We start from the raw sequence: 25,461 nt of genomic DNA, 5'->3' as shown, positions 1-25,461 counted from the left end.
CTCATTCTCACAAAGTCCTTCAAGATAGCGCCGATATTAGCGAGGCGATCCAACCAGCACGCTGCAAACCAACCTCAGCACCTGCAGGTGACTTACAGCCCGCAGGAAGGTGTAAGGTGTGAGGTGTGAGCTGCCCAGCCGCCCCCGGAGCGCCCTTTCAGGCCGCGTTTTGAGGCCGAGCCGCCCGCAGCCCCCGACCCGGAGGCCGCAGCTCCCACACGGCGTCGGGGCGGAGCCGCGGGCGGTGCCTCAGGTGGAGGTGCTCGTGCCGAGTCCCGCCCCGCGCCGTCACATCACGGAGCTCCGTCCCGCCCCGCGGCGCTGCCCGGCTGGTTCCGCAAGTTTTTGACAGTTTCTGAGCGGCGGAGGGCGAAGTTGGGTCGGTTCCGGCGGTGCGGGGTTGCGGCCGAAGCGCTGTGCGGAGAGCGAGGCTGTCCCCGGCGGCACCATGTCGCGGGACCCCGAGGAGGTGAACAAGCTGACGGAGAGCACTTACAAAGTGAGTGCGGCGCGGGGAGGGACGGCCGCTTCGCCTCGGGACGGGGCGGCTCTCGGGGCCGCCGGGCGGCTGTGGGGGTGCGGGGCGGGAGGGGGGAGCGGCTCTCCGCGGGGCAGAGCCGGCGGGGGCCGAAGGGCGAGCTAGGCTGGGAGTGCGGAAAGGGAGCGAGCTTCTCCTTATCCTCGTTTATGAGTAATCTCGCCCGTCCCAGTGTCCCGCAGCCTGCCCGGCCATCGCTTCTGCGCCGGGAGCTCGGGGCGGTGGCACACGGAGCTGCGGCTGCTGCCCCGCCAACCCCCACCTCCCCCCGCGGGCACCGGGACCGCCTTCCTTCCCCCTCTGCCGTCCGACTTCTCCGCAGAGCGGCTTCCTCAGAGCGTGGCCGGGGCTGGTGGTATCGTGGTCGTTCACCGCGGGACAGCGCCCGGCAGGGCCTGAATGCTGAGCCGAGGTGCCGGGCTGAGCGCTGGGCTGATCTGAGCTCTGTGGGGACATCCCAGCGCCTGCTGGAGACGGCAGCCCGCCTTACGTTGGCAGGATTCTAAACTTTCTACGAATAGCGAGTTATTAGTAGGACGAGGAGTGTTTTGTATGTTGGCGGTGGTCACTTGGACTTTTCCTCTCCGCAAACATTCCAGAGCACACCGATTTTAATCGGGCAAAATGCCCTTAAAAATCTGCCCGTAAAAATTGGTTGCGTGGCAATAGCAGTCCTGGATCCAAAGGCTTTGTTCCGTGCGGTGCAGTTGTGCCATGGAAAGCATTTCATTTCGCAAATGTATTTAATCATGCAAATGAACTTAGAGCTGCAGCGCATTTGCAGCTTCAAACCCAAAAGGCGGCTGTGTGGGGATTCAGCTGTTTTCCTGTTCACCAGATCTCACTATCAAATGTTTTCATATTTCCAAAGGTGTTGTTACGGTTTAAAGGTCTCCCAAAGCATTGACCAGAGAACTTCACTGCTTTGTTGTCCTTCAGTACACTTAAGTCAACTTTACTCTTTTGGGAAGCCCAGTTGTACTGGGGCCACGGTGTATTTTCTGCTTAATTTCTCTGGAATTAGGGATCCAGTTACTGCAGAATTACTTGGGGGGTTAGGTGGAGGGGTGAAAAAAAAGGATTCCTTGCCTATTAATGTCCTCTAGAATTAGTGAAGGTCTTCTTAAACAATCTGCTGCTTTGTGATATCGGTTACGTTCACGGCAAGGCCATAAGCAAACACACATCATGTTATTCTCAGGAAAGCAGACTGTAAATACAGCTCACAGCTCAGGGCTGTGCTGAAGGAGTGCCCCGCGCTGCCTGTTGGCTTCTAGAACGTAGCTAAAATACGGAGGAAAGAAAAATCTCCTGTGTGAGTGCTATGAAACAGCTTGTAAAGGAATGGAGAACTCTCCCCTTGTGCTCAGTATTTGCTTCCTCACAGGTATTCCCCTTCTTTCTTTGTTTTCTTTCTTTAACTAATTCAAGGGGATACTTAAACAACCATCGAGAGCACAGAAATGCAAAGTTCATGTTGAATGGTGATGGAGAGTGCCTCTCTGCGGGTTATTTCCACAGGTCTGGTATGTTGCATCACATAACCGGTGCTCACAGGCCTGGAAAGCCTTCTGCCCTGCCCTCCCTAGAGCATGAAACTTTATCCAGATAAGGTATGAAGGCCGTTTCAGGTAGAGAACATACCTGGGTCTATTTTAAACTAGTTACTTCTGTATGAAGATGAAAATCATTCAGGAAGGCGGAGAGAATTACCCCACGTATTCAGCGTCTGCTGTGACTCCAATTACACCTCCCTCACTCAAAGCAAAGGAATGCCTCATGTCCGTGCCTCATGCTCTGCATTATCCCATCCGATCTGTGTCACTGCTGCACACCGTCCTGGCAGCACAGCACCAAAAACACCGGGCCTGTATCAATAAAACCAGCGGTGGTTTTTGTTTCTCCTACCTGTAAAAGGCCTCTGACAAACCCAGTTCAGATTAGTGCATCTTTGTGCTGCGGGACTGAACGTGGGCTTTCAGCTTCTCCAAAAATCAACCTGAAAAACAGCAGAAAGTGCCTTGCTTGGCGTGTTTGCCACTGCTTTCTGTTTTCTTACAATGATAATCCACCAGCTTTATTAAATACGGAGTAACCCGTGTTATGTGTACCTTCAAAATACACCGACTGAAGGCATCGAGTGGCTGAAGGTAATGCCTTCGTGCTTTTATCATAGTCATCCTTTTTGTTGGCAACAACACGGGAAAGTGAATACCTCAACATTTTTTAGCTAACCTGCCTGAATAAACAACATAACCCACAAATATGCGCGCACACCAAAACCAAGGCTGACATTTACGCTTTTATGTAACACTCGGAGAATCACTTTAATGCACGATAGGAATGGCACGTGCGAAATGAAGCCCGAGGGCGTGGGGGCGGTGAGGCAGGAGGAGCGCCGGGACGCTGCCCTGCCCTGGGAGCTCCGCGCTGCGGGGACGTCACCGGCGTAAACACGAACCGCGCCGCGCTGTGACCCCGGGCACTCCTCGCTGTGTCACCGCAGCCGGTGCTGTTTCCTTTTCCCTGCTGTGTGGGGGAACACTGGCATCAGGTTATGACACGTGCAGAGCAGGGGAAAGGGGACAGAAGCGCTGAGCTATGGGCCCGCTGTTCTGCTCTGAGGGCTGTGCCCAAAGCTCACGTCACCCCTCTGGGGTGAGGCTTCTGAAATTCTTGACAATTTACGGGTGTTGATAGTCTTGCATTTCAAAGACTTGTATGTCTACATGAATGTAGATTTTACCCAGAAATTGTCTTTTTCACGCCAGGCATATGATGTGCTTGTTCCATGGGGCACAGTGCTGTGCTGATTGAGTGAAGCCACGCAGAACTGTCTGGGTTAGCTTGCTTCATCACTGAGATGTTTCTGACCTACTCAGTTTAAAACCCAGACTTCCCCATTTCTGTGTTTAAAAAAGCTTTGCCATTTGACTGCCTGCCTTAAGGAATCACAGTCCACCCATGGCACACAGCAGGGATGGTGCTGCTTTGAATTGCCGCGATGTAAATCCAAGATTGGGGGAAGAGGGGCCCCTGGGAGGTTGTGTGTTTGTAGAGCCCAGTTCTAGCTTAGTGCAAATTATCTATGTTGACCTTACTTGTATTCTATCCTGGGCAACGTATTCATAAACTGGAAATATTTGTATTCAGAGCATACTGATGGGAGAAACACTGCGCTGACTAATAATTAGTCATAAGAATTGGCCTTTTTGAATGAACAGTCATCCTGATTGTCTTCCATTCTGTTAGACCTGCTTTAAAACAATATTAGACTGCTGTACAACCGAGGTGGCCTTACGTGAGCTGTGTTGAGGGCTCATTCTGGCCCTTTTGAAAGCTTTTTTTTTTTCCCTGGATTTCAACAGCTAAATCAGGGAATGAGATGCAATAACATACAAAAGAGAGCATGTTGGTATATGCTTTCCATAGGGCTTTTTGAATCTCCCCAAGTAGGTTCTCAGATCTAGTGGAGCAACACAAAATACTTTTAAAAAAAAAATTAAAAAAAAAAAAACAAAAAAACATTTTTTCTGATTGAGTGAACAACATGAGCAACATTATAAGTGTGGATACAAAGGTTAGCTATGAATAGCTATAGGGATAGTCATACAATTAACATTAGACCTACCTTCCCGTGTTCATTTAGTCATTTTGGATTTCTAGCTGAATACATTGTTATCCACTCCTGCAAAAGTGCCTGCAGGATGTAAACTTGAAGCTATATGGAGTCCGAGCATTGTTCAGCAGCGCTCGTACCTGCTGAGCTATTGTTCTGCTAAGGTGTGTCTTTAAGTCAAAAGCAAAGCTGCACATTTACAGGAAGGCACTTTGACAATGGCTGTCATTTGTTTTGAAGATTAACGTTGTTTATGTGGCTATCAGAAACTGAGGAAGATATAATGCTTATACACAACTTGTTGAAATATGCAGCTTGTTCCTCTTCAGGCAGCTCCTTTCTGCCAGCCTGGTTAGCGCATTGATTTCTGGAGGCGAAGGGCACACAGCAACTTTCATATCGGATTATATGATGGTTTATTGACTTGAGTGATCAGAATACATTCCTCTCCAGCTCCTTTTCAGAAGATCGTGCCAACTCTGATACCATCTGCATAAAAAGATGTTTCCAGTTGCCCTGTTTAAAAGTGTTTCCCTTCATTTCCATTCATCCTAAATAATAGAAAGCTGTAGGATCTAATCACGTGCCTTCTGTTCTCTTCCAGTTAATTACTCTGTTCACAAGAGCTAGTGTGTCACTAGAATATAGGACACTACATTGACAATGAGGAGGCCCAGGCTGTGTTACTCCCTGTACAGCCAACGTGAACTACTTTCTCAGCTTATTTTTTCCTGTTTTGTCATGTTGGGTTAAGACAAAGGTTATATTTCACTGTTTTTGTTCACCATGGCAGATAATAAGATTGTGAAGTTATTTAACGCTTAGGACAATTTTAAGTTATTGGTTCTGTTGGTCAGAAATCCTTTGTTCCTCTGATCTGCTTGTAAGTTTTCAGATCTGGCTGTGCTGTACAACCAGCAGTACTGCCCTGGGGTTCAGCCCCAGTCATTTTCATGGCATTTTCCTTAGACAGCAAACAAAGGAAGCTGTGAAACAGTCGGACACAACCTGAAAATTAACAGCCATAAAAACTGATTTCTGAACAGCTTTTTGATTTCTGAACAGCTTTTTAAACTGTGTAACTTCTGAAGTTCAACAAAATATAACTACCATTTTAACTGGTCATAGAATGGCCTGAGTTGAAAAGGACTGATGCAAAACGTCCTGGCAGTACCGATCTCCTGAACAGGGAGTTGCCAGGTTCCCTGTTCTGAAAAAGCTCTCTAGACGTTACTTCCTGGAATGGCACTGCTTTGAAGACTGCAGCACTTGTTAGCTGTGTAAAAAGTGAGCTCTGGACGCTAGTTCATGTCTCATTTGCTCTCAGAATCCGGCCTCTGGTAAGGAAAAAATAATACATATTATTCTTCTCTGTCATGCTGAAGAGAGGAAAAATCAACTAAATATTATTTCATTCGATTGTCTTCAGCAGGGAGAAGGGAAAAATGGTTTATGTCTGTCAAACACAAACCCTTAGGAGGAAAGTAGATGAGCCCTGCACAGTGCTGGGAGGGTCGGCTAAGCATGCCCTATGTTAAACCAAGCAAAGACCAAAGAAATTTCCATTGCAAAACTTTTCACTGATTCTGAGGCATCCATGTAGAAACTGGTCAGATACTTCTGCTAACAACAAACCACTGTGGCTGCACAGAGACTGAAAAACTTCCGGAGGCTGTGTGGTCTAGCAGAGAAAAGATCCACAATGTATTTTCTCCAGGCACTGAAGGCATCGAGCTACACAGTGTTTCCTCATTGCTCCCAGCAGTTTCACATACACACAGAGCAGCTGTGATGTGCTGGAGCTCTCCCCAAGAGCTCTCTGCTGAGTCGCGTTGTGTTTCCGCAGTACAGTCAATAGCTGCTGTACACGACTACCTGGTATGTCTTAATTCAGCTACTGAAAATAGATCTGTGGGGCTCGGCTGCAGGGCGGGGAGCTGCTGAGGGCATTCTTGCTGGATTTTTTCACTTCCTCCTAAATGAGGCATATGCAGTCACTGCTTGAAGTCTGAATTAGAAGATTTCAAGAAAACCTGAATCTGTATAAGATTGTTAGGAAACTAATTAAAAAAATCAGTATGTCAAGGCCAGTAATTATGACATTACTATTATAATAATGGGGTAGGTGGCATTAAGGCTTCTAACTGCTTGCTGGGGGGGGGGCTGGAGTGAGCAGGAATGGGTGGAGATTTGACGTGGCACTGGGATTCTTACCTGCAATGTGTATGCACATTTTCCATGTACACCCTTCTCCTCCCTCCTTGGAACAGAGGGCTCTCTATCCTAAAACAGTTCCATAATTTGTCTATTCTACTCTCATGATTCATCTACTCCGTATGCCAGCAGACATCTTCCTTAGTCAGCTGCGGGGAAGGGAAAGCAGAAAGCTGGCAAAAGGAAGAAATGTGGCCCTTAGAACATAAGCACCCAGGGTTGGACTAGATGATCTCCAGAGGTCCCTTCTGAGTCCTCAATCTGTGGTGGGGGCATGGTGCCAGCTGGGGCACAGCAGCAGCCAGTTAAACAGCTGGGGTGAGAGGAGAAATGCTCCAGGATGCTGGAGCTCGAAAGTCCATGCTGTGAAGTTGTCAGAATGGCCATTGGTATTGTTGGCCCAACCTGAAACACACGTTCCCAAATGATTTCTGGTTGTGGTTTGTGAGTTAATGCAGACCGAGGGCCTATGGACAACAGAGAAGTTTGCTTGCAGCGATTGTATTTGGGTGGGTAGGAATTCAGTGACTTAGACACAGAATGACAACGTATGTTGTCAAAATGAGCTCTTTAGCTGGGGGAAGCAGCAGTGTGGACAATAAGTCAATAGTGAAGCCCTTCCTTAAAGGGATGCTGTCCCTCAGTGCCATCAGACTGTTGTGTGTGCATCTGCAATTTTACCCAGATCCAGCAATGTCACACATACAGGTGCTGATAAAATACGTATTGTGATAAGGAAATAAATACTGAAAACATTATTTTCACATAAAGCTCACCCAGAAGAAAATTGGAGAAAACATCTTTTCTCATTCCAAGAGCATTCATTATACATAATTTTCATTGTTTCTTTTGCATTTTTTCCCCCTCTTTGTACATTCCTGATGTGTTTTACTCAATCTAACTGTTAAGATATTACTGGTGGAATCTGAAGTTCACTCTTTGCTTTCTAACACTGAGAGTTCATCACACATGGTCCTACCTTTAAAGTAATAAAGTTCAATCTGAATGACCTTTCCTGAAAACACACATGAAGGCATTCCTGTGCTTCCTGGGTCCATGTGTGCAGTAAATAGAAATCATTACATTCTGTTAGTTGTGGAACAGACAGCGGCTTGATACTATTTCACAGCTGGGTGTCTTTTATTTCTTGTAAACAAGAAGTGTTTGTTTTGAATTCCTCAAACTTGAAAGTCCTGCTGTGTGAACAGCATCCAGGTATCCAGAGGGACAGACCCATGCCATTACAAAGCATCACAAGAACAGAGAGAAGGACAGAATGCTGTCTCAAGGGATCTCATGATTTTATAAAACTTCAGAGTGGCTGTAGTTCTGTTAGGAAGGTCTGGAATCTTCAGAACCATTTTAAACAAGGCCACCATTGTCATTTTATTCCTGAAAGAACTGTGGTTCTAATAAAAAGCAGCATTTTCAAACTTAAAAGAGGAACAGAGAGAACTACTTCCCTTAAATACTACCTGTAACTTGGAGGACTTCTCAGTTTGTTTTAAAATGTGTTTAAAATAAAAATGCCCTCTCAGTCTTCTCTAATCGGGTATTTGTTTTTTTATTATTATTATTATTTCTTTTCCTAGCATTTATTTATATGGGAGGGGCCTGCAGTGCTCAAACCTGCACCATTAGCAGGAAGTTCTTGTTATTCTGACTTTAGAGAAACATTAGTGGAGAACCCATTCCTTTCACGGCTCTTTCTCCATCACCTCTCATAAAAGAAAGTTCTATGCAAACTTCCCTTGCATTCTCAGCACCCTCCTATGTTATAAACAACTGGATTCCTCCTGAGCCCCAGTGAAGTCTCATTCTTTAAGAATCTGTTGACCATGTGAATGCTCAGTTCCCTTCCATCATGTACTCATTTCTCCCTCCCAAGTCTTCTGTTTTTCACCCATCCACAGACTTTTCAGATACAAACTGCACATAACCAAGTGGCACTGAGTTAAATGCTTTCATCCACCGCTGACTTGCCTTAGCTGTAACATGAACTTTCTGTTTCCTAGAATGTTATGGAACAATTCAATCCAGGACTGCGGAACTTAATAAACCTTGGAAAGAATTATGAAAAAGCTGTTAATGGTAAGTCTTTGGAATGCTATCTTTAGTAATAATGCTCAATTTCCATTTGATTAATTCTCATATTGGTAATGAGGTTTGTGTGTAAGCTTAAATTCCATGTTAAACTTCATGCATTTATTTAAAAAGGCACAAATATATGTCTCTCTTAATTTGGGAGTGGGACGTAGGATTTTGGCTGAATTCAAATGGTATTTTACAGGAGCTGCATCTCAAAGGCTTTGCACTGAGCTACTGCAAACAACAAACAACAACAAAACCCACAGCCCTGAAAATAAAGTATAAGTAACCATAGAGTATAAGTTACATGTACTAGAATTGTAATAAATCTAAAAAAGAATAGTTATATAAATACATATTCTTACATCTGCTCCATCTTTGCTACACACATTTCACTGCCCAAGTAAATAACCATATGAACAGAGCAACAATTATGATCTCCAAGGGTGGATTAACTATTTTATTATCCGTACTCAATCTGAAACCATCTTCCTAATGGAGCCAAAAATCAGAATCAATACATTTGAATCTAAGGGCATAGTCTCTCATACTCCATATACTTTCATTATCGACTTCTGAGAAACTAGATAAGAAATTGCTTTCCAAGCCTGGGCCCTAGATTCCCAAAGCTTGTACTGTAGGACCTGTTAGATCTTGCTCTTGTTCATTTCCACAGACCTGTTGAGCTGCTTGATATCATATTAAAGCAATGTGAAATCTCCCAGTTTCGCCTCCTTAAAGTCTGTGACATGTCTTTCCCCTCTGTGTAATGCAGTACTCTGAGAAACGTGATACTGCAGAAGTCATGCATTGCCAAACAGACATTGAAATTTCTCTTCATGCAAATTTCAGACCAGACTTGTGGAAAAGATAAAAACCAAAGCCTGATGGTGATGAAAATAAGGAAATGTTAATTTGTTTGCAGTAAAACCTAAGCTCATTCATTAGCAAATAAGTTTATGCAATATAGGTAGTACTAGAAATAGCAAGTGTTTTCATGTTGAGCTGAAAATTATACTTGTTTTTGAGAGGATCTTTCTTTTTCCCCCCTTTGCCATTGATACATAATATTGTCTTCTTTTCCTTTTTTTTTTTTTTTTTTTTTTTTTCCTTTCTGTTTTAATTTCATTCAATTTGTCATCAGTAATTCTAGGTATATCTCAGCAGTCCTAGAGAGAGGCTGATACATTTTCCAGCCTACCAAATGTGCCTTTGAGCCTAGTTGAGAAAGCATATCTAGTATGAATGCTTAATTTTATGTAAGTGATTGCAACAACTGTTGAGAAAGACCCCTTGGGACTCTCACGCATGGTTAGTGGTTTCTCAGTAAGGTTGGAGTGGTACAAGTAGATCTGTAACAAGAAGTCAATACCCTGTTGCTAAACAGTGAAATATTGTGCAGCTTTCATAGAACCACTGAATGGCTGAGGTTGGAGGAGACTTTCAAGACCATATAGTTCCACAACAGGCAGGGTTACCAACTACTAGATCATTTCCAAAGAAGTCAGAGCACTCCAGAAACACAAAACTTACAAAAACTTGTAATGGATTAATAATGCATATTTCTGCATTTTGAAGCTAATGGTCAAAAGTCCTTTTCTGTAGAAGTATGATTTACTAGACATAACAGTAGTGAAGGGACCAACCAGATGGAGTTCTTGATTTAGTTTGATTAGCCTGGGAAGAAAAAAATAATAAAAATCACATATTCTTCCTTTCTTAGCACCTATGCTAGAAGGTGAGACTGACTCAGGGCTATCTTGAGGGAACATTAGATAGGTGGAGTTGGAATTACATAAGCTCTTCACAAATGTGTGGCAGATAGCCCTATCTGCAGCAGCAATGTAATTCTGTTCAGAAAGCTTGGATGTGGCATCCCCGTGAGAAATTACTGCTGTCTGATGTAACGGGGCCTCAGGAAGAACCATTTTGTTTTGTAAAGTTGGAGGCTTCTCAGCAAATACACTGTTGGGTAACCAAAAAGTCTACCTTTGCTAATAAAAAGAAGTCTTAAAATATTGAAGTTGGCAATGCCATCTCTCCCCAGAAAAGGCTTTTCTAAAGTCAACAGCAAGAGTCTGCTTAGCTTGCAATGTGGGTAAAAAATTAACTACTACCCAAAACAAATTTAAAGATATACTTCAATCAGTATTCTTCAGCACTATTTACAATAAAATCTTGGCTGTTTTTTCCTCATAATTCCTAAATTAAAATGCAGATCATCTTTACGTACCATGACAACACAAGGCAGCCACTGCATGGTGCAGGGGAATCTGGTTCTTACTACTGTTTTTTTCCTCTCCCTCCAAGCTATGGTAGTGGCTGGAAGATCATACTACGATAGTCTCGCAAAGATTGGGGATATATCAGCGGATTCACCTGTTTCTAAAGAGTTGGGTAAGTGGGTTTTTTAAATTCTTTTTTTAACTACATCAAAACATAAACTTCAGTTTTGTTTTCCTGCTGACATTTCATAGAAATGACGTGGAAAAGTACTGGGAAAAGAGCATTGTACACAGCCAGATAGGATGACATCATTTTAAAACACATTATTTCTCAGGCCACTCAAACCAGTTCAATCAAGAATATCACTAGAAGTTCTCAGATGCTGCATATTAATATTCTAGTTGAGTTTTTTGAATTAGGAAAAGTAGAGTCAAAGATGGATTAATTTTACATGAACAATGTAATGCTATAACACAATAGAAAGCGCAGGAACGACAGCAGAGCAGCCAGGTCCCAGGCTGTAGCAAGTGAAGATCTACTGAAATGCAACAGCTGTAGTCACAGAAATAAAGGAAAGAAGCTGCTTGCCTTCAGAAGGCATAAGGATGTAGGGATCTCCAGAGAGATCCCTTTGCCTACATTGCCAGCCCTTAAATTAGGGCTGGGAAGGGGTTCATCCTGATTCCACCCTTCTGGTCACTCAGTGCATTCATTGCGTGCACCTAGGCTCCCGTGGGCTGGCCCTGCCTTCCCACCAGGTGCTCCATCACTGCTTCAAGCCCTGACTTGGCATTTCTGCCATAAACATGAATGTACTAAAAGTTCTATACTTTCTTGAAAATCTATTCTGAATTTCTGAACAATCTAGCACTTTGTTTTGTACTTCTTTAGCTAGCATTGAGATGATACTGTTCAGTCTACAAAAGTAAAGTTGTTATCAAAGTATTATTAATATTTCTGACAAAAAATATAAGTACCAACTGAACTATGAAGAGGCAATGTCTCTTAAGGCTTCATTTGCTTTTTGACAAAAATAACTGGATAAATTGTCCTTCTATTATGGCCAATCTGTCCTTTCAGTTAAGGGCAACGTTGGACATTTTCAGTGGTGTGACATTGGCTGCTTCTGTAACTCTTAATGTAAAAGGACTTAGTAACTTTTTTCTCAGTGGTTTTGCTGGAGGTGGTTTGAGGGAAAGCCTTTCTCAGAGAGGTGAGCACAGCTCTCCGTGCCTGCTCACATTTTTACCATTTGTTCTGAAGCCACTTCTGTGAGAGTGCTAACATTCTGTGTTCGGCATTGTTTGCTGTTCTGCCGCTCCCAGTCCAAAAGCAAACAGCCTCGTGTAGCTTTCTGTGTTTGCTTTGCCACTTGTTTACAGGAAACAAGAGTCGCTGATTTCAAGCAGCAGAAGGAAATCATGAGCAAGTTAAAAGAATGAACCAGTCAACCTTATAAAAATGTCAGGGAAAGTATAATTACAGTTTCTGTAAGCTGGTAAAATCCATGCAAGTAATCTGACTGTTGAGATCTGTGTGACTGTGAGATACTTTCTGCATGTAGAAAGTATCAGTGAGTGGTCTTGAGATTAATTCTGTTTCTTCCATGCTATGGGACAATACAGAATTGTGCTTGAAAATACATTTATGGGAGTTAAATTACAATGCTTTCTACACAGCTATAATTCTTTCTAAACATCTTGTGTTGAGATAGTACTGCCTCTTTCAGGATCAGGCCTCTAAGGCTGTATTCTCATCACCTATTTAAACTGTTACTGCAAGAAAAATCCAGGCAGCAAGTCTAGATTTCTTCCAGCATGTTCTCTGATAGAATACTTCATGTTGAGATAAAGGTGGGATAATGTGGGAGGCATCTGTGAGAAATTATTTACATTTTCTTAAGTGGAATGCTTTCATACTTGAGTACAAGCTGAGGTACCATCGTCTGGATTACCAGTGTTGAGGGCTTCGGGCAGCCAGCAAATTTAAGTGTCTTAATTTGTGTAATAAAAATTGAAACATCCAAAGTACTGAAACTAATACTTGAAGCTAATCTGTTTGAAAGCAAACAAACAGAAAACCCCATGACTTACCTGTTTTATCCACAGTCAGGATGCTGGGCTTAGGGATGGGATGGCAAGGCTTTTCAGTCATCAGAAATCTATAGTGCTGTTTTCTTACCTGTCACCTACAGCAGAAATGAATCATAAATAATCTGCTGATATGCTTTTTCTTCGTTTTCAATGTGGATCCTTCTTTTATTGACTCTGTGTTCCACCCGTCAGCCAGTAGGTCCTCTTCAGCTGTAAAGGGAGCTATTAGAGGACTTGTCCCTTTTCCCCTTTCCCTGATAGCTAGCATAGCAACCTGTGTTTTTTGCAGATACACTTCTTATTAAAATCAGTCTTCAGAAGACTGAACAGGGCAATAAGGCAAGAATTGGTGTTTCAGCTCTTTCCTGTAGCAATGTCACCTTGAGTGGTGCCAGATGAAAAATAATGTATTATTCTAAATTGAGTTGTGTTGCATTAAACTTCTTACACTTACTTAAGAGATCCTATGTGCCTAAGATGGCTAAAATACAGTAATCTTTGTAACTTATGAATAATGCTTACTGGAAGGTCATTCCCAGCCATTTCACAGTTCAAACCCACACCTGCAAGGTGACCTACCCTTACTGCCAGCACTATGTAAAGATGCCTATCGAAACCACCGTCAGTCAGTCCTTCCTTCTTGTATGGAAGCACAGAACACAGTCTCCCTGTAACCAGTCAGTAAAACCAAGTGCTTTCTGCCCTAGAATGAGATTAGTGCAGAAGAAGGAAACAAGAAGGAAGTAGAAATTTGGATATTCCAGATATTCAAAGCTTCTGCACAGTGTCTGTATTTCACATGCAGTGGAAAGCTCTCTGGAACATTTTAATACAGAATAACTTCATATGAGTAAACTGAGAAACTACAAGAATGTATTGCATTGATAGTGCAATTATGGTAAATAAAAGATAAGTTGCTTTAAGTCAAGTCTTTTTTTTTTCTAATTTTGGAGTTCCACAACTTTCTAAGCTTGTAGTCCTTCAGACTGAGCTACAAGAATCCAGGAACATGAGCTGAATGTACACAGTTTGTCATCCTGCAATGTGGAATTTCCATGTCTTTCTTTCCTAGACACTTATTTTAAATTACACCAGGAAGAAAAGTTAGGAAAAACAAAGCTATAGACTTAAAAATGTAGTTTTATACCATTCAAATTGCAGCATATCAGAACAGCATGATAAAATTTCATGTTTCAATGACGCACTGAAGGTAATCTCACATAAATCCTTCAGTGCCAGAAGGACTAACTTTCATCGTGTGTTCCTGACCTTTTCTTTTGTCTCACCTAAAACACAGGTCCTTGAGGTTCTGTCTAGTAGAACATCAGTGCTTATAATTGTAACAGGCGCTGTCTTCCAGTCATGTAATCTATCTTTACAGCTCTCACTAGCTGAAGGAACCAGGAAGTTTTCCTGCACATTCATTAAATTCTTCTCATGTTTTCCCAGCTGTCCCCTTGTAGCTACAATAACTGGCAGGTGCTAAGCTCCTTTATAATACTCTGAGTGTAAAGTCCCGATTTGTTTATTGTGTGGCAACTGTATCGATAGCAATTATAATGTCACAGTTACACTGTGAGTCTGTACATAGAGCTTATTGCACAGGAACTGAGAGTGAAGACTCACTGGTTCTCCTACAACAAAGCTAGGAGATATGGCTTAGTGGTTTTTCTGTAGGTATGGTGAAGGGAGGACGGTTGGACTAGATGATCTTGTAGGTCTTTTCCAACCTCGTGATTCTATAAAAGCCACATATGGAAGAGATCAATGTGTTGCATGGTATAGATCTGTGCAACTAAGTTGCAGAAATTTGTGTTCAAAGGAACATCAGAGAGATGAAAGCCTTTTCTACTCTATCAAAACTGTTAAAGACTACTCTGTGTCACAGCCTTCTTATCTTCAGTCTCGCTCACTTCAAATTTAACTTGAAGCAGGTATGCAGATGCTCATCTACAGTCTGAAACTGGAGAACAGGGCTTTTTTTCTTTTTTCCTTTTCTTCTTTTCAGGAGAAATTCTCCACTTAAAAACCTCTGTAGGTGATTACTGAGAGGACTATTGGTCAGAAACATTTCTCATGTATGGTGCTAGTCACAAGTCAGGGAGGGCTGAGGGCTGGGAGGGAACTTGTGATGGTGCTACCAGTAAATGGAACACCTGCTTGGCACAGGAAGGGCTCAGAACTTGATATTCTGCTCATGAACAAAAGGTGTGACTGTCCTTTGGGACTAAATGAACGCATTTGAACACATTCATGTAATGCAAGTTTGCTCATAGAAAAGAAGTGGTGTGATTTCAAAGGTCTCCAAAACCTTGTTGTGCTGTAAGTACAAAATATCCATCATGAAGAGGTACAGGTATGCAATCAGCAATATAGTAATATCACACAGTAATACTACAGTGTGAAGAACTGGGGCATGAGTTGTATATGTGTGCATTTCCTTCTCTTGAGACTCCTTAGGCTTCCCTTAGAGAGATGACTGCAGTCACTATGAGCTTGTTTGAGCATCGCTGTTGATAAGCATTCATTACCTGAGTGGTTAATATACCTAAAGTTTATCCCACAGTTAGCATTTCCTATCCACCTGGATGGACTACAATCTAACAGCATCTTTTGATAACTGTTTTCTGGTTCCTCAAAGCAAAATAACAATAACTTGGTAATAATCTACTATCAATGTAGTTAGGGGAAATTAAGTCTTTAGAAAGCACAGTTTGATTTTGCTTATTTATTTTTAAACGATAACCATTTTACATTTGAAGCTAAAATAAACCCAGTAGACTTCTCTACTGTTTCTCCTTTCTAGTTGTAGAGATTTTCTATACAAGAAACAGTGAGCTTGAAGTGGCCATACAAAATTGTTTGGAATGTAATAAGAAATGTTTTGTTTTGTTAAAGGAAAGCACATTCTTACTGAAAAGAAGTCTAAGTTGACTGTAATGTAAGGTAATTCCATCTTTCAAAAGCAGTATCTTGCTAGTATTTGCCATTCACAACTTTTTCCTTCCTTATTAATAAGCAAAATGGACATTTGAGCCTGTACTTCTTATAAGCTGGGAATAGCCATCTAGATACTCTGTAATATGGCACTTAACAGTTGCTCTCAGTATCCAGAAAGATAAGTAGGAAAACAGGAAATGTAGTAATTTAGGATAAATGAAGCTAGTTGCACTTAAAATAAAAATTAAAAAGTGGGTGGAGAATCATGGGCAGTGGAGAGAAAAGCGTTGTTGGTTTACTTAAGCAGATAAATTGACCCTCTCAGCTGGAATCCTGTTTCACTTGTCTTCGGAAGATGACACGCAGCACCCTGTCCTTCACTGCCTGCTTTAATCTAAAGAAAGATCTGTCATCTTGTCCCACTGCATCACTGCCATCTCCTCAATAGGACAAACATTCTACTTTCAGAAAAGTCTGTTGGACAGAAAGAAAGTGAAGTGTGCCAGCAACTACTGAACCTCCTCAGCACCTCATCGTGTGTAAACTTCTGGGAAACTAGCTTAGAGGTTGCAGTTGAAGCAGTTAGTAGGTCAGGCCAGCTTTTCCTATGGAGCATTAATAAAATACAGTTATAATATATTTACAATAAATGGGATTGAAAGAAGGGGCTGAATTCTTCTCTTATATAACAAGAATTATACTGAAAACGAAACGCGGTGGTTTTCAGTCCTCCAGGAGTGAGGTTTTCTATTTCCTAATTTTGTAGTAACTTTGTTTCAGTGCTACACAGACCTCCGATCTGCTTTAAGTAAGACAGGAAGAGAGCAGCCAGCCTTTCTACATTGGTAGTGATGGAAACAGTAGCTGAGTTAGTGGAAACTTCTTGCTATTGAAAGTTCTGCTTTCCAAGGTCATTTATAAAATTAAACCAAGCTAAACATTAATATTAACATTTTTTTCCTCTAGAATCAGTACTGCTTCTTTTGATGTTCAGAATTCTGCATATAAACTTGTGATGAGTCTGCTGAAGGAAAGAGGGAAAATCAAACCTTCAGCCTTGCATTCTTAAATCTCAACTGCTCCATATTTTGTACATTGCCTGGCTGTCTGCTGCCAAGCCATTGGAAGCTCTGCATGTGCACTGATAAATCAGCCATTCAGATACTCACTGTGACTGTGCCTTGTGCTGCATTGCCTTCTGCAGCATGACATGAGTGCATGCGTCTCTGTACCTGCTGCTGTCAGTGCCCACTTGTGTACAATGGCTCTGGACCTTCATACAGAACATCTGTAACAGTGCATGTCACTGTACCCCCTGGAGGGAAAAATCAGATATTCAAAATGAAGTGGGTGTGCACTTGCTTGATACCATCATGCTGTGCTTCAAAGGCCTAAGAAAATAGAGGAAAATACAACAAAGAGCATTCAGGCTGTCCTGAAGTGGTTACATATCACGTGGGCCTCACAGGTAGCAAAGACATCTTTCATTTTGCAACAGAAACTCTGGAAAAGATGCCCTGAGTTTCACCTGTGAGTGCATGCAACATTTACTTGATTGTGACTACTGTTAGTTCAGAAAATAGTAATTAATTCCACAGTGTGGGAACTTGCATTCTGTGCACAGTAGGTGTGTGTTCCCTGGCAGCTTCCCTAACTTACCCAAACACAATGCCATCACTGCTGGCAACGCTGGGCAGGCAGGCAGCCATTCAGCTGATGCTAAGCAATCAGTTTTTGTTCACCAAATCCTCCTCCAGGTACATCTGTTGAGGGGGGAAAAAAAAGCAAAAAGGCCTGCAAGCCTGTGTAGAGGAAAACATGATCTTGTTTGTCTCCCTCAGTAAGACAAATGTATGGAAAATGGAAAGCAAGTGACATTGTTGGAAAGAAAATCACATCATGTATGTAAGTAGCTTATAAATACCCTAAACGAAATTCTACCTTTATTTTGTCTGTGCAGTAGCTCTTACCTATTAGTAACTCCTGAAGAAAGCCCAGGGTCAGGTGGAGATCTTGTTTACATTCCTAAGGAGGAAAAAAAAGCAGCTTCTCTTAGAATTCCACAAAAAAGCCTTTCACCAAAACGTCTCACATTGGATACATCTTTGACAGTGCTGATACCAGCAGTTTCAGATCTCTGTGATTAAAGAAGACAATGACTCCCGACATGGTATTGCATTTCACGTAGCACTCAGCACAGTGCCTTACCTATTTGTCCTTTTTTTAGCACTGGAAACCCGTTAGGAAACCCCTTTTTTGCTGTTTGATGACATTGGCTTGTTGCTGTTCTGCTCAAACACAGGGTGTCTTTGCTGTATGACCACCCCTAACTAATAGGCCTAAAAGCAGCAGGGCCTCCCACAGGCAAGTTCAGGCTCATGCTTGTGTTGTCACTTATTTCCTTGCACCTGATTGGTAAGGCCCACAAGCTGCTTGTTCAACACCGCTGCAGCTCCAGTAGAGAAGCTACTGTAATTAATGTTTCCAGGGCCCCATGGAAGATCAGTCAGTTACACATATACCTTAATGTAGTCTGCTTTATATGTTTGGGTTAAAAGAAAAAGCTTCTGTCAGCCTTTAAAGATATTACAAATGGAGTAACAGGTGGAAAAACGAGTTTGCCATTTTTCATGCATTATTTATGTGGCATACACTTTTCCTTTCCTTTTTTAATTAACATTAAAACTTAGTTACCATACTTACCAATCATCTGAAACCAGATAAGTACTACATGTTAATTGTCATCTGTTCAGTGATATAGTAGGTTTAAAACAATTTAATCTCTGATTTTTTATTTTTTTTTTGACTGGGACTTGAGAACAGGTTGGGAGAGAAAAGGGAAGGAGACCAGAAGGCTGAAAACTGATAAAATGGAAAGTCACACTTCTCTTCAAAATAACATAGGCTTTTCTTGTTTAAATTGCAAAATCGGAGCATCACAGCACGAACAAACGTAGAGGAACTGGAAATTCTCACAGTCTTGATTGTTGCTCATGTATTCACTCCTGATGCTATTTGCCTTTGGCACGGAGGGAATGGGCTGTTTGTGTTAAATGCATATATCTGTATGTATTTGCTTGTATGTGCAATATATGGACATACAAAGATGTACGTATTGCAATGAAGCCAACGTTTTAGGAAGCACAGAACCCAGTGTACAGCATTGACTACAAAAGTAAAATGGTAAAAGGTACCTCCAGCAGAAGAAAATATACCACAGCCAGAACACAAACAGCTCTGGTCTCCTGCTGGAGTATTTTGGCTATGATGTAGCTGGGAAGAAATTACTCAACTGCATAAACACCGGGGCTGTAGTTCCTCTTTTTTTTCTCCAGCTTGATTTTAACATTGAGCAATTGAAATTTTTACTTTGGTCAAATGTACATGAAAAGTATGTACATGAGCTGGGACGTATTTCCAGTTAGGAGCCATATAAGAGCACAGGCTGTAGAGTCCAATGAGGAGGAGAAAGTAGAGCAGTATGAGCTCATGGCCACCTAATACCATTGGAGCCCAACTCTTAAAATTAGCAACAGTGCCTTGTGTAATCCTGTTTACTGCTTATTGGTTTTGTCTGGTCATGAAGCCATGATACTTAGGCATCTTCCAGGCTCTGAGGAACTTTGGAAGGCTTTCTCTTTTCCCTGTACCAATGAGACTTTAACATATCTACTAATGTTTTAAGTAACTGGAAGCAGTGTAATATCTAGGGGGAAAAGAACAACTTACAAAACACAGCCATGGAGAAACTGGAACTTCTCAACTGTGAGCATTACATCAGTTTCAGATTATTCCCTAAATACTGTGGTTGTGCAACATGAGCTAACGTTAGAAGAAAAACCAATGCTCTGAAAGCAACTTCATATCAAATGCTGGAATAGCTGAAGGGGTGCTAAAAGCAGCGAGCTGTGTATTCTGAGGGAAAAGAAAGGGCTCTGATCCCATGAAAACTGCACTACGAGTTTAACTGCATAATGCTGTGAGTGACTTCATGGCAGCTCCTGTCTAAGGGAAGAAGATAAATCTGCAAAGCCAGCCATGAGCTCTGAATTTTACTTTTGCATGCCTAAATAACAGCAGAATGTTTTGTTCCATTCTTCCCGATTCATGATCAATATCACTTGGATTTCACTGTGCTGTGCTACTACAAGAACATACACCTCATCTTTGGATAAAGGAGGTTTTGTTCATGTTAACCTAATTAGTTTCAAGTGAATTAACTTGGTTGTTATATTGCAGAAATATCCATTGCTCACAATTTTAGTGAGAACTTCCAATATTTTTAAATGTAAATTGATCTGAGAGTCCTATGTAGAAATTGAAAATCTTATTGCTTTATTGCTTTATATATATGCTATTACAGAATTCTGTTCTAGAAAAATATAACTATTCTTCCTTCACCTCCCACAGTCACCTTCATAACACAGACTGACTGGTCATATGTCCGTGCCATTTTATAGCATTAGCCACAGACAGATTTACTCCTTGCTGCCCACTTCATGTTCTCTCATGCAGTAAGGAAAGGCGGACTTGACCTAGTCCTATTGATTCATGTGCACATGAGCATTAACTCTACAGGTTGTCTCCCCCCAAAGTATTCTGGGCAAACTGCATTAGCAGCAGAGCACAGTCAGTGGTTTGGAAAACATCGTTTTGCCTTTTCTTATTTTTTCATTTATATTAATTTCCATTAAGACTTTCTGCCTTCTTTCAAGTATCTGCTGCACAATTAAATCCTTCTGCAATACATATTTCCTATGAGTGAACTGTAAACTGAATGTACTTGAAGCTTAACGGATGCTTAGGTCAGTTATATTTATGTTGCACTGCATTCTTTTGAGACTTCCCATTTCACCTCCTTTCAGGGGCTAATGGCTTCCAATGACTTTGTTTCCAGCTTTCCTTAGTCATCAGTGCCTTTATTCTGGGCAAAGGGCAACTGGGCAGAGAGAGCTTCTTGACAGCAGTGGGAGCTCATGGTATGCCTGACCTGTCCTGTCTGCGTGTGTAGCTTTGACTCAGCCTTTCGCTCTTGTTTAATACAACTAATTACGTGGCTTCATCTCAAAGATGTGAGGTTACCAGACCTGCCCTGAATGCAAAATAGGACAACAGGAGATAAAGGAGTGATTCCAATTGAGCACTTTGTTCCCAGGCACCTAACAAAGTCACTTCAGTGAGACTTGACATTTTTCCAGTGACCTCCTCAAAGATAAACAAAGTCCTAACTATATTTCAAGTAGGTGACAGAATCAATAATGTTATCAATCCTAATATAGCCAATTGATATTTTAAAAGTTTAAGTGATTTTTGGGGTACCTGCTAATATTTGCTTCTCTGACAAAACTCAACCAAGTTCCATTTCTGTTTCTATTTTGAACTAACTCTTCCTATCTTCTGTTCTGAACAGCAGTCAGCATAAGCTAAAAAGATAAACAACCACTAGAATTGCACAGTGTGAACAGTGAGACTGAACTGCAACTGCTGCAGGAGTTCTGTACTTACAATGAAGATGTTTATTATCTGTTCTATTTTCAAGTGAGGTTTTCTGCTAGAGATCTCTTTCCTTGTTTTTCATCTACTGTGCAGACAGTTGTTCAGAGATGTCTTCTTCCTCACGTGATGCTGTGTGGAGAAGTGCTGTGTATTTTGGGTTAGTGGTTCTTATTTATCCATTAATGCAACTCAGCATTAATGGAATTCTAGCCTGTCTTACTTTCTTAACAGAAAACATAGAGACAACCAACAACCTTGGGTTAACTTAAAAAAAACCCTCAAGTTTCTAAGGTTTCAGCTTAAGAGATCATTCTACTGTGCACTGAACCCACCTGAAACTGAAATAAATTCGCCATGCAATTTGGCGTTACTATCCATGGTCATATTTCAGACTGTGGGTGTATTACACAGCCTAGTTTCAACTACTCTACATGAAAGATGTTATGTATATTTTTAATGTCACTTTCCTTTTAAGGTGAGTGAGATGGTTTCCCAAAATACCCATCTGTAAGAATTCCTCTCTTCCCTGCACGGCAATACTGAGCTGATATTAACAGAACACAATTGTCTATGAACATTCATGAATACATTTTTGTTTTCTAAAATAAATGTGGAAATATTTACTGTATTTCTACTGTTTTCATCACAAGGATTTTTCATTTAGTGTGGGAGGGAATGTAAAGAAAAAAAAAAAAAGGTATCTTTGAAAGTAAAGTGCTGTAGTAGTTACGCTCATCATGGTGGTTTGCTTTTGTCAATTCACTGCATAACAAGATGCCTAAAGCTGGTTTGGTTACAGCACGTCTGTCATAAACTGGACGTAAGCAGTCTGTTATCATGCAGTCTAGTCATATTCTGTAGTGTATTTGCATGTTTGCTAGCTGTGGGGTTTGACAGTAAATGATGACAAGGTCGAGACTTGGTTACTGTGTACTAAGAGGTCTCATTAAGCCTGATCATGAGCAGCTTTAATACACAGCAAAATATTTTTAATTGATGTGAGTAATACATTTGTCCTCACTTCAGGTAGTTTTCTTGACCTTTTTACAAACTGAATAATTACTCTGCACCGGGACCTGGCCCTTGCTGGTGTCATCATTAATCTAGTGACCTCCTGTGTTTATTAGAGCTACTTTATTATTCACAACTGTAATCAAAATCAGCGTACTGTCCTGAAGTTGTTTGGTTCCCATCCCATTTGGATGCTGTGACGTGGAGGCCTGGGCTCATTTTACTTCTCGTGAGTTACACTTCTACAAAAAGCCTTCCTCCTATATAAATCTTAATCAGGAGGGCTGTCCAAATGTGGTAACCCATTATCTTAAACTGATGATAAAAGACCACAGTAGACGTCCACTTACAAAGCATTCTCTATTTAAAGAGAGGAATCTGACCTCTAATGTACACTACAACTTAAATCTTAATAGGTCTGTACACTCACTGTGAGCTCTTTTCAAAGCATGAAAGAGGAGGCGAGGTGGGTGAGCCGGCACACCCAGTGCCCTGCATAACTGGTAGCAGTGAGGAGATCCCAGCACAAAATGGGTTTTGTCTGATGTGCAGAGCACAGGGAGCCTTTGGTGAGGGGATGAAGAAGATGCAATGAGAGAAACGGTCACTGGTATTTAAAAACAAAATGTGTTCTAGAATGTACAAAGAAAAGAAACGGGAAATAATGCGGCACAAACTGTTCAGAAGGAAAGTGTCAATTTTAAAGTTCTCAAACTCAGGATATGTTAGGGCAGTACTCTTTGCAATGAAGGTTAAAAAACAAAGGTAGCTAGTTTTCTACCCAAGTATTCAAAGCCGAAAGGCTGCGGTCAGATGCAGAGCTGTGTGAGACAGAAATAACAAGCCCTGAACGTCAGGTTTTCCATCCACACCACTCCAGGTGAATGGGCCGTTTCAGCGGGCGCAGAGTTGCAGCACTGCAGGGCAGGGCTGTGTGCTCAATGCCCGGCCTTGTGGGCTGCCCCTGTGGGCTGCCTGCTGAACGCACTGCACTGTGCCGGTGCTGCCAAGTGCTCGCTGAGTGTGCGGCATTGGCAGCAGCTCCTCCCAGCACACACAGCGCACAGAGCGCAGATACGCTCCTTTAAAAAGGTTACATAACTCACAGGGGCAATTTTCTGATGGCCACTCCAGCATTCCCCACGGATGTTGATGAATTCCCAGCAGTTCTGTGTTCTGTGTGTTTGAAGACAAGCAAACTTCATAGTCCTATTTGGAGTTTTTTCGCCAGTTTCTTTTATCGCTACTTGGTGGTTTTTTTTCCGTTTTTACAAAACTCTAGTTTAGAAATGCCACTACAGCCAAACATGTAACTTCTCTGTTGGTTTAGGTGAAATAAGGACTACAGACTAAATTGCATTCCCTTCTGCAGCCTTAAAAATAATGATGTCCATTACTTCAAGTGTTTGTGTAACTACGCTGTATTTGTTTTCCTATTGCATAGGAAATGATTGCTGTAGTAACTCTCACTTCTCATAGTATTTACTTCTGTGCTTTCAATCACCAGCATCCTATCACGGTAGGCTGTTTGTATGGAACTTCCTATCTTACGTTTAGTGCCCACCACCCCTTCTCCTGCTGCTGGGCACCATGAAAAGAGCCTGGCCCCATGACTCCCACCCACCAGATATAAGAATCAGTAACGTTACCCTTCAGTCTTCTCTTCTCCAGGCTGAGCTGCCCCAGGTCTGCCATCCTTTCTTCACAACAGAGATGCTTCACGCAGAGGGTTACCAGAACCTCAACGTACACTATGGAGGGATGGGTCACAGTGGCTGGGGAGATGCTGAGAAAGGAAGAGATGAGAAGTTCTGCCATTCATTTTATTTAGCTGAATTTGTCAATTATTTGCACTTTTGGGGAGCTTTTGCCTACACCTGAAGGAACGGAGGCATTATAGGGTGCTACGTCCTTGCTGATTCAGTTCTGTGGGGTGATTCTGAATCCCAAAATCAGAATTACTGTCCATAGCTTCGTAGGGCCACCTGTACATTACAGCAGCACCGCTTCTGGTTTAATGCTGGAAGCACCATCTGTTAAGTAGTTCAGGGTGGGATAAGTGCAGGGTTGATGGGCAAACAGGTAGATGACTGGAGGAGGCATGACAGCGGCCTGGCTCTGCAATGGAACCCATGTACTGCCATGGAAATATAACAATAAAACCTCTCCAGACAAAAGGCTATTTTGTCATGGCCCTGTCAGACCAGTGACTGCCTCCAGCTCTATCTGGGTGAAGTCAAACCAGGCACTTCAGGCCGTTGTCAGCCACTCCTCAGCACAGCCCTACAGACACAGCAGGGTGGGGATGCTGGGATGGCTGCATCCAGGGCAGGACTGCAGCAGGCACAGCTCAGATTGGTTTGCACGTAGAACCGCACCCAAAAGGAATGAGGTTCTTTTCCTCTACAGCCTCCTAAAGCAAAGCAAAACGTTCCTGCTCTAAACTGCTGCAGTTAGAACTAAGCTGTGTGACTCTGTGCTAGCAGACTGCAAAGGTGTATTTAGGAGCTGTTAAGAGGAAGCTGAGAAATCTTCCCTTACTGTCAGTTAGTTAACGCCATACGTACAGGCTGTAATCCCTGATAAAACAGCATGAGAAATTAATCAGCATGAGAAATTAATCAGCATACGTATCAGATCTGCTTTAGCAGATTTAGCTGTCAGTGAACATGGAAGGCCACAGTGCTGACACTGTGGTTAAACATTAAGATTCAGTTTGCAGGCCGAATGCGTAGCAGCTGTTTGAATAGCAGCGGCTATCCCTGGTCTCCATGTCCTATGCCCCACATTGGCAAGAATCAGTCATGTTACTTTGGGGAGAAGGAAGGACAGACTTTGTCTGTCACACCAAGCCTTGCTTGCACAATAACAATTATTTTCCTGTCATTTATGAGCTTCTTGGTTGGTTTGTGGCCAGATACACTTAATTATTTAATCTGCTGTGCTAAGGAACAGCAGGAAGTTTCCTATCTCTGTTAATTTAGCTAACAAATTTATTAGTTAAATGTATTTTATTGCTGCTTGTTAACCAGCTTCAGAACTCTATGAAAGAACGCAATATGGTTGTGTGCTTCCCAACAGGCCAAGTTCTAGTGGAAATTTCAAGAACACACAAGAAACTGAATGACAGCCTAGAGGAAAGTGTAAGTTCGACCACTTCCGAACCTGCCTCACCTTTGGAAATTAAAAACCACTTCTGCTGATTTTTAATAACCTTTAATTTATTTGCTTTAAAG

General features: G+C 42.1%; 1 protein-coding gene across 1 annotated transcript in view; it reads left to right on the top strand.

The window, feature by feature from the left end:
- Nucleotides 1-350: 350 nt before the first annotated feature.
- The window catches only part of BAIAP2L1 (BAR/IMD domain containing adaptor protein 2 like 1), a 35,429-nt gene continuing 10,318 nt past the window's right edge, over nucleotides 351-25,461 (top strand). Inside the window, exons 1-4 of the mRNA XM_015876632.3 lie at nucleotides 351-499; nucleotides 8,387-8,462; nucleotides 10,770-10,856; nucleotides 25,307-25,368. Of these exons, the coding sequence (XP_015732118.2) occupies nucleotides 449-499; nucleotides 8,387-8,462; nucleotides 10,770-10,856; nucleotides 25,307-25,368 (276 nt within the window). The 5' untranslated portion in view covers nucleotides 351-448. The remainder of the gene's footprint in view (nucleotides 500-8,386; nucleotides 8,463-10,769; nucleotides 10,857-25,306; nucleotides 25,369-25,461) is intronic.

This window comes from Coturnix japonica, chromosome 13 (genome assembly GCF_054131305.1).
Source record: "Coturnix japonica strain WE chromosome 13, WE-NBRP24, whole genome shotgun sequence".
Taxonomy (NCBI): Eukaryota; Metazoa; Chordata; class Aves; order Galliformes; family Phasianidae; genus Coturnix; species Coturnix japonica.
Note: the sequence above shows the minus strand (reverse complement) of the source record. Positions and strands in the feature narration are given on the sequence as shown.